Genomic DNA, 16,282 nt, shown 5'->3' with positions numbered 1-16,282 from the left:
TCTGCAAGGCTCTTATAGCTCGCTGCCGTGGCAAAATCAATAACCCTGCTTAGCCCCTATAATCCTACACCTTGATGAACGGGGATTATATTATGAACGCTTTCCATCAAACTGGTTAAGGACCGGCCAAGAGTTCACTGCCTCTCTTGGTAAAAAAAGGAAAAGGGAAAAAAAACAAAGGCGGCTAGAAGCTTCTTCTCTCGCGCCTCGTTGATACCCATTGAGGAGCATCTTCATGGTTCCATTCCCACTAAACTCCGCCTTCACCAACTTACCATTGGTGGTAGAAGGATTCGCTCTTTGGCGTGAATCCATTTAGTTTATAACGCAGTATTCCATCAGTGCTGTGAAGGTGGCAACCTAGGTCCTAATTGAGTCTCTTCTCTCGCATGCTTAGCTGAGACCTCATATTAAAGCAGGCGTTTCCGTCCCTAGCCACACACTACACTCTGTTGCCTACCACTAGATCGGGCTGGCAGTTAGGCGCGACTTGAGGTGGTTGCAGAGAAAACCCGAAACCCCCGTTTTTTCAAGGGGAACATCCCGCCCCCATCCCCCGCCCCCCCCCTCTCCTCCCCTAAAAAAGAAGGGCCCAAAAAGGAAATTCCCCCGGAGGTCACGAATCACAAAGATCGGGTAGGACCAAGACCGAACTTCAAACATCTAAGGTGCGCCGAGGCGCGAACCGGTTACAAGCTGCTTACCATCCTACTTCCTCGCCGTGGTGTGCCCAGTTAATTCAGTTCGCGGTCCCCTGCAACCATGTGGAAGTTTGGGTGCCAAAACTCCGAATCTGTTCCAACCCTCGTCCTCTTCAAGGGACTCTTTCCTCTTGGGCATAAATTCCCCTCTTACAACAGGCGGAAACGCCGATGGAAGAATCGAAGGGGGCAATATTCCCTAACCCCCGTGGTCGTACGGAGGTACTCAGACTATCCTACACCTACGTGATCAACCAGTTTAAATCTAGAGTTTTGAAAGTTCTGCAGGCATCCTGGGAACATATATTGTTTAAAATCACCACACCCCTGTCTTAGGATTTTTTTCTCCCCTGGAGCGACCTGGTAAACCGCCGCCTCTCATAATATGGGAAGGACGCGTATGTTCTTCAACATTGCCACTTCCCTCCGCACAGAGATACTCCGCTATCTAGCCACCGTGGTTACTTCCAGTTTAACCGGTCCTGCCCCTTTGGTGTTTTGGGGGCCCCCCTTCACAAACAGACCCAAGGCATTAACGATGTGTGTGGCCATAGTTTGCCACCCATCGACTGCTACGGATTGCCGTTTCGTATCGCTTTCGGGGCGATGGCTTAATCTGAGAGACTTCAAGAACACCACGTTTTTCCCACCCCACATCAAAAAGACCCCGGGGGTGGGGGGGGGGGGGGGTTGGGGGGCCCATTTGTCAAGGACCTATTCACATGTCTAGGGCCTGATGGTCCGTACGGAAACATAGCTGCGGTGGGGTGCAACGAATTGTTGTCTCGGTCTCCGGAGGCAGTCATGCTTCTGCTAGTTTTGTAACCAAATACGGCAAACTCTGTCCTCTGTCGATCTCCACCCCAAGTTTGGCTCAAAATTGGCGTACCACCGGTAGGCCCCAATGTTTCCAATTACCACATTCCCTGAGACCTAGGCTCCCCTCCTCCCTAACCAGAAGTGCAACTCCCTGCCCTGGTGTGCAGGGATGCCAAGCTCTATCCCGCCCCAGCCCTCACTGTCCCGTGACGCGATGGAGAGCGTCATTCTCAGTCAGGTGCCTCACCTCAGTAACCCTTCGAGCTTAAGGCCTTGGTCTTCTCAGGGGCTGGCGTTCCACATCAATGTTTCAAGATGAGAGCATCGCCTGGCGGGCCAGGGTTTCTCAGCAGCACTGCGGGCCCGTAGCAGTCAGGTTTACAGCCCTCAGACGACCATGTACTACATAGACAACCTGGGAGGGACATGGTCCTCCCTCGTTTGTCAGGAGTCATCCATGCTCTGGGATTTTGCTAGCCCACTCGATAAATCTGGTGCATCCTGTCCCTTGGCATCGACTCGAGCAGGGTTTTCCTGTCTCATGAGTGGTGCCGCTGCCTGATTGTCGCATTTTTGGCCAGCAGTGGGTTTTTTCCCCACATATGGACCTGTTCGCTTACCGCGAGAACGGGAAAATGTCGAGGTCCTGTCCTTCTAAGTCTCTCCTGGGCACGTATCTCGGACGCTGTCTCATGCCCGTGAGGGCCAACACCTTTTGCCTTCCGCGTTCCCGCTCATTGGGGTCCTGCTCACTTCGCCGGAAGCAGAAGGCGCGCATCATAGATCACTCCAGGACGTGTTCCAGGCAGCACTAATACGCCCACCGTTGCTCGGCCTGTCTCAATAGCCTGCCCAATTACCTGCCACTCCACCCAGATCGTACATCAGACCAGGAAAGACTTCGCCGCCTGGAACCTGCAGGTTTCTCACTCACGTGGTGGCTCCGACGGACTATCAGGGTGGCGGCATGCCTTCCCCCTGGTCAACGTACCTGGCCAAGGTGGAAGCGTTCTCGACCAGGTGCGAAACGCTTAATCTTTACTCCTGCTGGGTCTCGATCCTACGATTTTGGACTACCCTCCGGTCTGGGCAACGCAGGGCCTAGCGGTGTTCGCCGAGGTCACTTGCAGCCATCTCCACTTCATCCAGGCTAAAGGTGGCCTGTTCTGTGTTTCTCACACTCTATGTTCGGGGTCTCAAGGGTTTGGAGCGCCAACACCCTTAGGTACGCGCCCCCACCTGGGAACCTCAACCTGGGTTTACAAGACTTATGTCTCCCTCCAGTACCGTTAGCGACCTGCTCGCTGCTATAGCTGTCTGAGACAGCTTCCTCGTGCCATTACATCGGCCAGACGAGTCTCGAGGCTCAGGCTCTTTATGGTGGTCCATCCCAACTTTATGTCTTCAACAAGAGCAAAGGTGCAGTTCGTTTCACATCCCGCTTTCTCCCTACGGTGGTTTCGGGCCTTTCAGTGTTCCACACTCGAACGACAGGGACACCATTTGCACTCCTGGACATCTGTAGAGCGTCGCTTTTATGTGAGCCGGAAAAACCATTTGTAACATGCCCCAACTTCTCGGTACAGTGCAGTCCGAGGAAAGGCTACCCTGTTCCTCTCAGTGGACTCATCTTGTGGTGATGATTGCACCCGCACTTGTTATGATTTGCTCACATTTCCCCAAGCACATCCACCATGCGTTCTTACCAGGCTCCGGCTTCATCTGCTCCGCCTTGCGTAACGTGTGTATCCTTACCACAAAATTATCATGCAGCTCCATGTCCTCAGCATTACCCTTGCTGCATTATGCCTGGTTCAACAGTGCAAGAGTATCTGCAGCCTTTGGCTCCGCAGTTTTTTACATTCTGCCATTTTTATCGGACACCGCTACATAAGGCTGGGACTCACCTAACTGGAATGGATATGAGCAGCGCTCGAGAAAAAATACCGTACTCCTTTGTAACTGTTGTTCTTCGAGATGTGTTCTCATCCATTCCAGCACCCCACCCTCCTTCCCCACTGTTTGGACGTACCGGCAAGACGGAATGAGGAGGCGGTTGGATCGGCAGGTTAATAATATCAGGCGCCATATGGACCAACTCCAGGGGCGAACTGCCGGCCATCCAGTTGTTTGCTAGGGTAAAAGTTTCTCCGACGAACGTGGCATGCCGGCGCGGCACACCTAACTGGAATGGATATGAGCAACTACACATCTCGAAGAACAACAGTTACAAAGGTGAGTAACCGTCTTTTCCAGCTTGAAGCGTAGACAGTCTTTCATCAAAGTACTCACACTAGGGTATCCTATATACTTTTCACGTTCTTACATACATGGTGTGGGGTTGTGGGAAGTGTGTGAGCCTTTAGTGGGTGCTTACAGACCCTTTTCAATGGAATTACATTTTCTCCCTACGAGACACTATTTTTTCCTGTATGTCAGGCATAACAAGGAATTGCAGTTCTACCAAACTTTTCCCCAGTGAATCATTATGGAAGGGAATGACATGTACTAGAAATTTCCCTTTAGGGAAGTACCTTCAGGAGCTGGTGCTGACCCTCTAACAGAGTGTGCCTGCTCTGCAACACCCCTTGCCTACCTGGGGTAGCTCTGTAGTACTCTGCCTCTGTTTCCCTCTTCTTCAGAGCCTCTTTAATAAACTCCACATACACAAGTTGGTGCTGGAGATGTGGCTTGGCTCTCTGGTCAAGTCACAAACACCACCTTCTGGGGTAGCAAAAGTCCTATTAAAAAGTCCATACAAACAAAAATTTTTTTCTGCCCTTTGTGGGCTTCTCTTCAGCTTATTTTCTGAACCCTCTTTTCTGCTGCTTTCTGAGCTACTTTTGAGTCTCTCTGGTACAGAACACTGCCCCAGGCTAGTTCCCCTGGAGTACCTGGCCTCCTGCCTTGCCTGCCAGCCCTCAGCTCTTTTGCAAGGCCCATGTGTCAGGCTGGGAAGGAGCTAATTAATGAGGGCATTGGAGCTGGCCACATCTCCTCTTACAAGGGGCCAGTCACCTGTGACTCTGGCAGTATAAATTCCTTAAATTCAGTAGAGTCTTATACTAGTGCCTATCATTGTATTATCTGAGTACTCTTCATTTTTATTAGATTCACATAGTATGGTTCATTGTGGATTTCATGGTCCTCTTTCCATTCTGTCATCTGTGTGGTTTACCCAGACGTGGGCTCGGAGGCACTTCCAGCATTGACTTTGAGTGGGAGTGGGATGGGGGAGAGGGATTAGTATGTATTCTTTGTTGTGTAAAAATATGACTGAAAACAACCCATATACTTAATAAATCTTCCTAGCTTACTGGTACATTTTAAAAGATACATTTTAAAACATTTTTCTTTACTATTTAGGAGAGGTCAGTAAAACTTCAAAAAGATTTGGAGCAGCAGCTAGTGTGTGAACAATCAGAAAAAATGATATTAATAAAAGAGAGAGAAATTAAGGACTCTGACCACTCAGAGTTTAAGGTTAGACTATGTGGATTTTCTTGTTAATTGTACTTAAAATTTCAATTTATTTGTGTTACCTCTTGAATTAGCTATTTTAAAAGTTTTATAGCTAATTTTTGTCAATTTTCCCCCCCTCCAAGCGAAGATGCTTTTCTTTGAGAATCGCCTGTACATAAGATTCTCATTTATAGTGACGCGCACGCCCAGCTAACAGAGAGTGGCAAACTACATAACAGTGCCTGTTGGGGCAGTACAGGTGCTCCTTTATAGACAAAACCTTCAGGGATCTGAAGCTATAAAAAGGATTCAGGGCCCCAGTTGCCACAATTCCTTCACTGAAATTGTATCCCACATCATTCAATCAAATGGCCCCTTAGAACAGACTGAGGGGCCAACTAGGGTGAACAGACTTCCCAATATTATCGGGAGCGTCCTGATAGTAGGGGTTTGTCTTATATATGCTGCTATATACACAGCCCCAAGCCCTCTCAAAGTGTCCTGATTTTTCACACTTGCTATCTGGTCACCCTAGGGCCAACTACAGGCCTTGTGAATCCTAGATTCGGCCAGCACTGACTCCTTGTTACAGATCTGGTTAAGCTCCCCCTGCTAGGCACTCGACAGATTGCAGTGAGGGGATGCAAATACTGAATCCCACATGCCCTTAGCTTGCTGGGGCTGGCTGGTGGTTAGCATTGTCCCTGGCTTTGGGCATTTAGGCATATACTCCAAGTGCAGATTGTGTCTGACAACTCTTGGCAGTTGGGATGCTATGATCCAAATGTATATCTTCTGAAACTAATGCCATCTCCTGCAAGCCTCCCCAGCAGCTCTTGCTTGTTCCCTAGGGCTTGGGTACACTTGCAAGTTGCAGCGCTCGTGAGGGGGTTACAGCGCTGCAACTTACCAGGTGTCCACACTTACAGAGCTCAGCCAGCACTGCAACTCCCTTCCTGCAGCGCTGGCTGTACACCTGGTCTGCTACGGGTGTAGCGAATCCAGCGCTGCTGATGCAGCGCTGCTCATCAGGTGTGGACACTCACCAGCGCTGTTATATGGCCTCGCAGGGTAATTGGGGTATCCCACAATTCTGTTAACCAACAAACCGTGAAGGTACTCCCCGGAGCTACTTATCTAAAAAACAAACACAGCTGCTCTGTGCTGCAGCGAGCGAGCGAGCCGAGGCTTTGAATGTTCACAGTGTTTGCTTGAGAGACAAACAGCACGGTGGGGGGGGGGGGCAGGGAAGGGAGGGAGTCCATTGGAGAAGCTCTTATCTGTTCTGAAGCCTTTTAACTTTAAGAGTGATTGAGAGAGGGGTGGGGAAAATGGCCAGAATTTGCAAGGCAGGGAGCTGTCACACAGTGGTCTGCTCCAAAAATCCACTCTCTCTGTCTCCCGACGCTCCCTGTCACACTCCACCCCCCCCTCTTTTTTGAACTTTGGCAAGCAGGGAGCTGTCACAGTGTCTGCTCCAAAATCCACTCTCTCTGTCATCATCCGCAACGGATAGCTCCGCTGTCAGCACTCCTCCGACCACACCAGCCGCTGCTTTTGAAAAGCACGGTGCAGCCACTTGAACGCTGGCATAGCTGCCCACAATGCACCACTCCCAACAGCGCTGCAAATGCTGCAAATGTGGCCACACTGCAGCGCTGGTCGCTATCAGTGTGGACACACTGCAGTGCTGGCCCTACACAGTTGTACGACCACAGCTGTAACTACCAGCGCTGCAAAAATATAAGTGTAGCCATGCCCCTAGAATCCTATTGAATGTGTTAGCCTTCTGTGTTTAACCCTTCAGGGGCATGTGATAGTGAAAGCCATCAGATTTTGCACAGGATTCAAAAACACTTACTCTTTACTTAATGGCATGAGAGAGATGCAGATTTAGACAAAAATTGGACCCTCCCAGCTCCTCCCCCTTCCCCGGTGAAGGCATGTCCATTTCTTCCTTACTGCTGTCAAGGTTTCCTGTTTGTCTCAGGGAGCCTGTCACTCATGTTATATGGCCAGCCAATAATACCTGGTTCCTTTGCTGCTGGGGATTTTCCACTCCCCTTCTCTGGAGAGGAGATGGAGGGATTAGCTTCTCCCAACCTATTGGCCCAAGGTGTTTCCACCTTAATAGGCCACAGTTTAAGGTTTAATGATTGACTATTGCTCCTGGTCTGGCAGAAAATGGTGGATTCCACATCCACGTTCCATGATACAACAGTTTCATAAGAACAACTTTATAATATCAACTAGAATTAATAAATTGTACATAGATGCCCCAAATTATTAATATAGTCTAATGTGGCTGCAATGTATATGTATTTATTACACAATGTTACTTATGGTCCTGCATTTGATTGTGTAATTAGAAATGATATTAAAAATATGCTCACATATGCTAGGGTTGAATTTAGCCAATTAAGCTTATTCTTTTTATGTCCAAGCCCTAATTTTGTAAATTTTGAGCTCAATGTTCTTAAACAGGAACAAGTTCAAGGACTTTTATCTGAAAAGAAACATCTTGAGATCACTATTGAGAAATTACAAAAGAGAGAAAAAGAGATGAAGGATATTCTTCAAATCAGAGAGGTCTGTAGAAAGGGTGACTTTTTTTTTTCTTAGAAATATCTTATTGATATAATACGCTTGAATATCCAGATTAGTGACTTACAGAAATTATTGTGCATGCAATGAAATAGACAGGAGGCTTAAAATAAATACAAGGCCGTACTTCTTCACACAACACACAGTCAACCTGTGGAACTCATTGCTAGGGTATTTTGTGAAGGTTAAAAGTATAATCAGGTTCAAAAAAGAATTAGATAAGTTCATGGAGGATAGGCCCATCAATGACTATCAGCCAGGATGGTCAGAGATGCAATGCCATGTTCCAGGTGTTGCTAAACCTCTCTCTGACTGCTAGAAGCTGGGACTGGATGACAGGGAATGGATTACTCCATAATTATCCTACTTTGTTAATTCCTTCTAAAAGCATCTGGCACTGGCCAATGTCGGAACACAGGATACTGGTCTAGATAGACCATTATTCTGACCCAGTATCACCATTTTAATGTTCTTATGAGTTTTTACATTACATATATTATATTTAAAAATCCATGAGAAGAAATGTCCTGTCAGGAACCAAGGAGGCTCTTTTCTGCAAGTACTCTGGCAACTCGGCACACTTCTGATTCCAGGAGGGAGGAGTTGGAAGAAAGTTGACACTGGCATCAGGAGTTTTGGCACTGATGGGTACTCCAGTACTGCAAAAGAATGGTTACTCACGTTCTCGTAACTGTTGTTCTTCAAGATGTGTTGTTCGTGTCCAGGGTCTTAATTAGCGGTAAGATGATATGGGAATGGCCCAAAGGGGGTAGGATGTCTACCACAGAGTCTGCATCATCTGTAACTTCTTCTGGTTTAATGCTCAGACCCCATGCGACCCGGCAGAGCAACTGCTGCAACATCCTGGAGTCTTCCAGGGCTGAGGCAATGGTAGAGCCTGCAAGTGCCTCATCTGGGTAAGATGAGGAGGCCACTAAGGGAGGTGGTTGTTCCATTCCATCCTCGCCGGAGGAATCACGTGAGCCAGTGGGGACAGTGATGGGCTGGTCTGGTCTTGGTGTCGAGAAGCACACCATCATCGACATCACCCCCCAGGTCAGTGCCTGAGGCACAGTTAGGTAGTGTGTCTGCACCATGGTGGTCATCAACATTGGTTAAGGCAGTGTTGATGGCAGTGTTGGTGCCTTCAGGGACCAGTGCCACAGTCAGTGCTGAGGGTGCTGTTGACGTCGTGACCTGAGCCCCTGGAGCCGAGCGCACTGCCGAAGGGGCTGCTGCTGTTGGTGCCAGTGTTGGCAATGTTGACTCAGATGCCAGCATTGACACCGGAAGTAGCTGCTCAGCCGTAGTGAGACAAAGGTAGCAGACACAACTGAAGTGGCACCCAAGCGAGAGCCTTGGCTCCACCCTGGGCTTGGTGGAAAGCCCATGTAGTCCAGAAGGGCAACTGAGCTGAGTTCTGCCATTGAGGGGCCCAGTGCCTTGGTCGGGACCTTCTGTGATGGTGCCTGGAGGAATGACCTTCTGCTCCCGCTATAGTTGAAGCGGTACAAGTCCAACTTGGAAGCCTTGGAATATGAGGACCACGGTGGTGCTGCACCTCTTGATGTGTAGCGTCAGGAGTCCGGGGACTTTGCTCCCTGGATGGAGGCTTTGGTATCTGTGGTTGGCAATGGGGAACAGCATGTTGTTATAGCTGGCTTTTCCTTAGACTGCACAGGATGGGATGGAGCCTGCAATGCCAACGTCTTCTGCGTGGGCGGCAAGAACAGTGCAGTGAGTCTGAGGAGGTCCTGCACTGCCCCAAACGCTTCAGGACTGGACAGAAGCAGCAGGCTCTTAGAGAGGTTCGGTGAACGTGATTGGCCCGGACTTGACTGCCTCACCTCGGCAGGAGTCAACATGGCCACCCCTTGCGTCTCAAAGCTGGGGCCCGACTGTGGTGCCACTGATGGCTGGTCTCTGGGCCTAGGTATTGCGGATCGACCCCTTTCAACCCTCTCCTTTTTCTACACTGGTGACTGGGACCCATACTGAAGGCTGGAGTGTCCTCAAGACACTCCATGACAGTGCCGAGGCTCCTTGGGCACATGTTTCTTTGGTGCCTGGTCCCTTGAAGAGGGCGCTGGTGTGCTCCACACCGAAGACAATGTGCTAGTGGTAGGGTCCCTGGGAGTGGGGTCCGACTATGGTTGAAGAGCTGCCTCCATGAGGAGGATTTTAAGCTGCTGCTTGCTCTCAGGGTTCTTGGTTGGAATTCCTGACAGATTTTACAGCTGTCTTTTTGGTGACCTTCGCCCAGACATCATAGACAAGATGTGCGGGGGTCACTCCTTGGCATGCATTTCACGCAGTCCTTGCAGGTCTTGAAACCCAGGGATCATGCCATGCCCCAGGTGGCAAGGAAAGTGGGAAGCAGGTGGGAAAACCCCTGTAACAGAACTTAGGACTAATTAACTAGGTAACAAACTAAACTAACTGACTAAACAAGAATAATACAATGAGAGTGGAGCTGCTAAGCCACTTGCTGGAGCAAGAGCCAGGGAAGTTCCAGCTACCGTTACTGGCGGTGAGAAGGAACTAAGGGAGTGGCGGGTTGGCAGAGCTCTACATTGGGTGCCATGAAGGTGCAACTCCAGGGGGTGCCCAGGCTGACCCTACGGCGGCTGCTAAGGAAAGAATCTTCTGGCTACTGTGCACGTGCGTGCGCACACCTGATTGGAATCGACATAAACGGGCTCTCGAATAGGAGAACATCAGTGCTGACCTCTGCACTGACACTGGAAGAGAGAAGCCCAGGACACTTTGAATCCAGCACAGAGTGCTTGAAGCTCATTTACAGCAGTGAAAATCATGGGTTCCCTGGAAGGAGGACTCCAAGTCCAAAGACATATTACTGAGGCGTTCCAGAGACAGTGGTAGGGCACCAATATCAAAGAAAGCCAGAGAGATTTGGCCCCTATATCAGCTTTGGCACCGAGATACCTTCAAGCCCCGACCGTGACACTGACTAAGAAATCACTTCAGGCACCAAGGTTTGATGGTTTCACTTTCTCTTTGTCTCCCACATCAACCCAAGCACCAATATTGGTACTAGTACTGACCCTGGTACTTGTACCAGCACCATCCTTGCTGGACCTGCACCTAATGGCACCACCATTCCTGAAGAAGATTTTCTCCTTTTTCTCTCCTGGCTGCAACAGCAAGTCCTCCTCAGAGAAACTGGAATGATACCCAAAGGACAATCAGTACCTGGCCCTCTGCAAGACAGTAGTGAATGGACCACCCACAACCTAGACAGTATCAATACGAGATGCCTCCATGGCTGTATTGCCCATGGGGCCTGCCGTTGCATCAGCCCTGGAGTCTCTTCCTGTGGTAAAAGCCTCCATGAGGGGGAGAAGGAGATCTTGCTATCTGTTGTCACTTCCTCACTGGAATTGGAAGAACAGGAGGGAGAGCCAACAGGGCAGGCTAGGAGGACACTCCAGTTTCCCTCAGTGCCCAGGGAATTCTCTTCCTCACCTGTTGAGGCTATCGATCTGGCCCTGGTGCCAACAGTGGATGACTTTTGGGTATTCCAGGAACTCTTGTCTGAAGTTGCAGATACCTGGGCTGTCAAAACAAACATAATCCAAAAGAATATCCATAAACTATTTGAAATTTGAGTTACATACTGTCCACAATAATTGCCTTACCTATTAATGACAGTTTGTACTCTGCAAGCGCTTTGGAATACCTGAGCCTCACTCCCTCTGACTTCATAGTAGGTTGAAAAGTGGTATTAAGTACCACTGAAGGGGCTCAATCAGTTCTGTGTACACACTATCCCAAGGTCACTCTTATTGGTGTTTACAAGAGAAAATAAGGCCTGCCAAAGGACAAGAATCCAAAGAAACTTTTCAGTTGAAAGGCATATTCTTTGGCCTTCTTGCAGTTCCTCATGGCAAATTAAAAGGTGTTATTCATGAAATACAGCTTCTTGGTGTGGGAAAGTGTGACTCCCATTCCTTTCCAAGTTACTGCAGGACTACAGTGTTGAACTGAAGGATGATGTGAGAGAAGGACAGATGATAGGCAAAGTGGCATTACAGGCAACCATGGATGAGTTGAACATGGCCACCCAGTCCACAGCCATGGCTGTCATAATGCTGAGAGTACTGGGTGCAGGCATTGGGCATCCCCAAAGAGGTCCAAGCAACCACTGAAGATCTGCAATTTGAGGGGATGGTCCTTTTCAGTTCCCGGACAGATTACATACTATGGTTGCTAGACATCAGGCCCCTGCACTGGAACCTGGAGTTGTGGGCTGACCCATATTCCCCTGCCAGCTACTAGTGAGGTAGCTCCGCTGCCCAGAATGTGCTAAAGACTGATTCAGACAGTTAGTCCAGAGGGACTTTGATACCCTGAAAGAGGAAAACTATAACTAGAGGGCCAAGTCATGAAAAAGGAGCAATTGAGTCCACACAGAGAGCGAGCAAGAGAGAGATCATAGGGCAAGCAACTGAAGCAGGTGGTGTCAGACTGGTTGACAGCTAATCCCCAGATAAGCCACAAGGAGGTGCCTAGCAGTGAGTAGCAGACTCCATGACTGGACTTCAGTATATTATTGACAAGGTTGATGAGGGGGCCTCCTCTTCTTCCCTTTGCAACGTATTCCCTATACCACCTATCAGTGAATATTGCCTTTTTAGTAGCCTTTGCATCACATCAAAAGGTAGGGGAGATTCGGGACCTCAGGGCACGTCCCCTTCTACAGTATTTCATAAACACATAGGTACTCTCAGGTCTTGTCTCAAGTTCCTGCCTAGAGTTGATTCAGAATTCCAGAGGAACCAATTTATATGACTTCCATTTTTCTTCCACAAGTCTCAGTCAACACAGATGAAGTTAAACTCTGCACACTTGATGCAGTAATGGCACTGTCTTTTTACATAGACAGAATCGTTCAGAGAAACATAGATTATTTGTGGCCTTTGCTGATAGGGTAAAGGTGCAACTTCTGTTATCTCAGATTGTCTAAAGTGGGTCTCTAACTGTGTAGGAACATGTTATGATTCAACCAGGCTAAATGCACCTACTCTCATAAGAACTCACACTCCACTACAGCTCAGACAGCCTCTGTTGTCCCAGTCAGGCAGCCTAGTACAGGTCAGCTGTGCTTGTTAGGTTGACCAAAGACTGACTCTGCTGCAGACCCTAATACTGCCTCCAGGGCACCTATGTGGGGCCTGTTTTTTTTCTGGGTACTTTCAATGAAACTCTCACAATAAGTCTGGGGTTGGGATGTTCTCTGGCAGTTACCAAGACTGCTTGTCCAGCCAGTAGCCTCTCCAGTTCACCAGGTACTGGAGCCTTTCCCTAACTTGCTGAGAGTTGAGGATTCGATGGATAAAATACTCCTCTTGTCTGCAGACTGTTATGGATGGCAGATTAGAGCAGTTTGGGTATGGGCTCCTGGTGTAAGGCTCTAAAAGTGAGATGTCAAGGATGAGTGGATCTTCAAGGACTTGGGCAGCTGTAACCTGAAGGTCACTGGGTTCATCTTTTCTATAATTTTGAAAGACTCAGATATTGGTAGTCTAGTTTGGTAAATCAGCTCAATTTAAGGTTCTGGGCAGAGAACCCAATCTTCTCCCCCTACATCCAGATTAGCAGCAGCTTGACCATCTTGGTCTGGATTTTTTTTAGGGGACTGCACATGTTCTTTGAGCTGAAAGTTAGGTGGGAGGCCGAATCTGCAGCAGCTGCCGTACTGGGAAACTCACAAGTAAGTGTGGATGGAAGCGGGTGAAAGCTCTAATTTGCAGAGTATGGACTATTTTGCGTAACACAGCAGGGGAAGCCAGTAGCATTGGGGTAACTCAGGAAGCAGTGAAGATGCTGCTCCAAGATTTGATTGACCCTTTCCATTTGCCCATTAGTCTGGGTGATAGGTAGACAAGGTGAGAGATTTGATGCCAAGGAGTCTGAGAAATTCCTGACAAAATCAGGAGCTGAACTGGGGACTCTGGTCTGATATAATACTCATTGGTAACCTGTGGTAGCAGAAGATGTTTTCCATGAAGAGCCAAGACATCTCCTATGCAGTAGGAACAGTATAGAATGGATTGAGGAGCTCTCTTCTTGTTAGGAGGTCAGTGACAACCAGGATTATTGGGTGTCCCTTGGGAGTGTGGCAGTTTACAGTGAGGTCCATTGATATAGTAGACCAAGCCTGCAGAGGTGTGGGCAAAGACGGGAGGAGACCTAAGGGTTTTTGGTATGGGTACAGAGGTCTCAGGACCTTATATAATATTGATGAAAGCTTGTTGTCTTGGCTAGCAGAAGCTCCTTGAAACTGGATCTCAGGTCTTGAATTGGCTAAAATGCCCTGCAGGCAGCAAATTGTGGCATAGTTTCAATACCTGAAGCCTAACTTATCCCTCCAGAATAGAAATACAACTCTTGTGGTAGAGGAGGTAATTTTGTAGTCAGAACACTGACTCAGGTTGGGTACCCACATGGTTCAGGGTATTGGAGAAAAACAGTTCTCACTCCTTTGGTTGGGTGCAGCATGTCAGATACTTTATTATCTCTAGCAATTGCGTGGAGGAAGAGAGAGAAACAGCTCTCTCTTAGACAAACCATTACAGCAAGCATTTATACCCTTTGTTACAAACAATAATGTGCAACAGCTGCATTTTGTTTATACATAGGTCATCCTGATATCTTCTTTTTCTTACCAATTTAAAATATAGTCTACATTCCATACTTATCTAACTCAAGATTGCAGCAACTTCTCACACAGTTCTTTCCCTCTCGCCTCACACAATCCTTGCTTCTACAAATCTCACGTTATTAGGGTTACAGTTTAGCCTGACAATTGCTCACAGAGGGGACTGTTTGCATTGAAATACCCTTCAAATCCCTGTCAGTTCTTTCTCTACTTCCACAAGGGCCTGTCGGATCTGGGTTGTGAATGTGTCGTTGGAGGGCAGGGAGTAGATGGAGAAAGTCAGACTGCTGTCAGTCATCTTGTTGACAAAGCTGAAGACCTTGAGCATGATGGTAGAGAACTCATCGCCTGCTTCGAGATATTGTCTTTGTGGGAGATGGCATCTATCTTCCCATTTTTTGTCACCAGGTGATAACTTACAACAGAGGCAAAGTGAGAAAAGAAGAGAGACCAGTGGATCTGGCAATGGTTAAAATGTCTATCAATCCATAAGTATTCCAAGTTCTGGTGGTCTGCCAGGACTTTGAGCAGGAACCAGGGGCAGCTTCAGGCACCAGCACACCAAGTGTGTGCCTGGGGCAGCAAGCCACAGGGAGCGCTCTGCCGGTCGCCGTGAGGACGGCAGGCAAGTTGCCTTCAGCGGCATGCCTGCGGAGGGTCTGCTGGTCCCGTGGCTTCGGCGGACATCCCGCAGGCATGCGGCCGAATCCACGGGACTGGGGACCTCCCGCAGGCAAGCCACTGAAGGCAACCTGCCTGCCGTGCTTAGGGCGGCAAAATACCTAGAGGCGCCCCTAGCAGGAACTGGACTGCTTCTAGAGGTGTCATCATTCCTTGAAAGTTGCCTTAATAACCAATAGCCCCTTATCCCAAATATCATAATTTTTTTTCCCACCAGGGTTAGCTTCTGAGAATAAAAGGTACAGGGGTGGAGTGGGTTGCGGGTGCCCATGTTTTGAGATAGTATTGCACCTGTGGCAAAATTTGAGGCATCCGCCTCAATCATAAATGGTTTAGTAGAATCTGCATGAATTGGTGCTGAGGTGAATGCCGATTTTAGTTGATCAAAAGCCAGCTGAGCTTCTGTGGATGAGGTAAACCAGGCCACTGTTCGTAGGATCACCATTATGGGTGCAACCAGTGTTAGAGAGTCCTTTAATAAATTGTCTGAAGAGATTGGCGAACCCCAGGAATCATTGCGTACATCCTTGGATATGGTCCAGTTGGATATTGCTGCCACCATACAAGGGTCCAGGGTGAGTCCCTCGGGTGAGACAATCCCAGGAATTCCATTATATCCTTATCAAATTCACATTGCTGTTGATTTGCGTAGAGGCGTGGCAGAATCTCTCCAAGACAATGCATATGTGATGATCCTGACTTTTGGAGACAATGAGGATGTCATCCAGTGAAATGACAACAAATTGGTCCAGCATGTCCCTGAATATGTCATTAAAGAAATGCTGGAAGGTTACTGGGAATGTTGCACAATGCAAAACAGCATGGTCAGATGCTTGAAATGACCAGCCCTGGTATGGAATGTAGTCTCCTGCCCAGATCCTTACCAGGTTCTAAGCTCTGCAGAGCTCCAACTTTGCAAAAACCTTGGCAGAGCAGTCTTTCAAACAGCTCATTTATGAAAGCGGTATCAGTTTTCAGAGTGTGATCTTGTTCAGAGCATGTTAGTCTACACAGTCGGAAGATTCCTGACATTATCTAAGTAGGACTCCCAGTAGCCTCAGCCAAGCAAATGTTTCAGAGTCACCAAGAGTAGAACCCATGTGGCCAGTCTCTTAGAGAAGAAAGAATGGTAACTTACCCTACAGTAACTGCGTTTCTTTGACATGTGTTGTCCACATGGATTCTATGACCTGCCCTCCTTTCCCACTATTATGGAGTTCTGTTTCTCTGGGATTCTGTATTGGTGATGGAATGGAAGGATGGGTGGGTGTGCTCTGCCCTCCTTTTTGTAGCACATCCCTTGCATATACCTCTTAATAACATATTATGTATT

The 16,282-nt window shown here is 48.3% G+C and overlaps 1 protein-coding gene across 1 annotated transcript in view; it reads left to right on the top strand.

Annotated features, from left to right (window-relative positions):
- The window catches only part of SYCP1 (synaptonemal complex protein 1), an 80,062-nt gene that overhangs the window by 26,473 nt on the left and 37,307 nt on the right, over positions 1 to 16,282 (top strand). Inside the window, exons 15-16 of the mRNA XM_075064707.1 lie at positions 4,887 to 5,003; positions 7,467 to 7,571. Coding sequence (XP_074920808.1) covers positions 4,887 to 5,003; positions 7,467 to 7,571 — 222 coding nt within the window. The remainder of the gene's footprint in view (positions 1 to 4,886; positions 5,004 to 7,466; positions 7,572 to 16,282) is intronic.

This window comes from Chelonoidis abingdonii, chromosome 4, assembly GCF_003597395.2.
Source record: "Chelonoidis abingdonii isolate Lonesome George chromosome 4, CheloAbing_2.0, whole genome shotgun sequence".
Taxonomy (NCBI): domain Eukaryota; kingdom Metazoa; phylum Chordata; order Testudines; family Testudinidae; genus Chelonoidis; species Chelonoidis abingdonii.
Note: the sequence above shows the minus strand (reverse complement) of the source record. Positions and strands in the feature narration are given on the sequence as shown.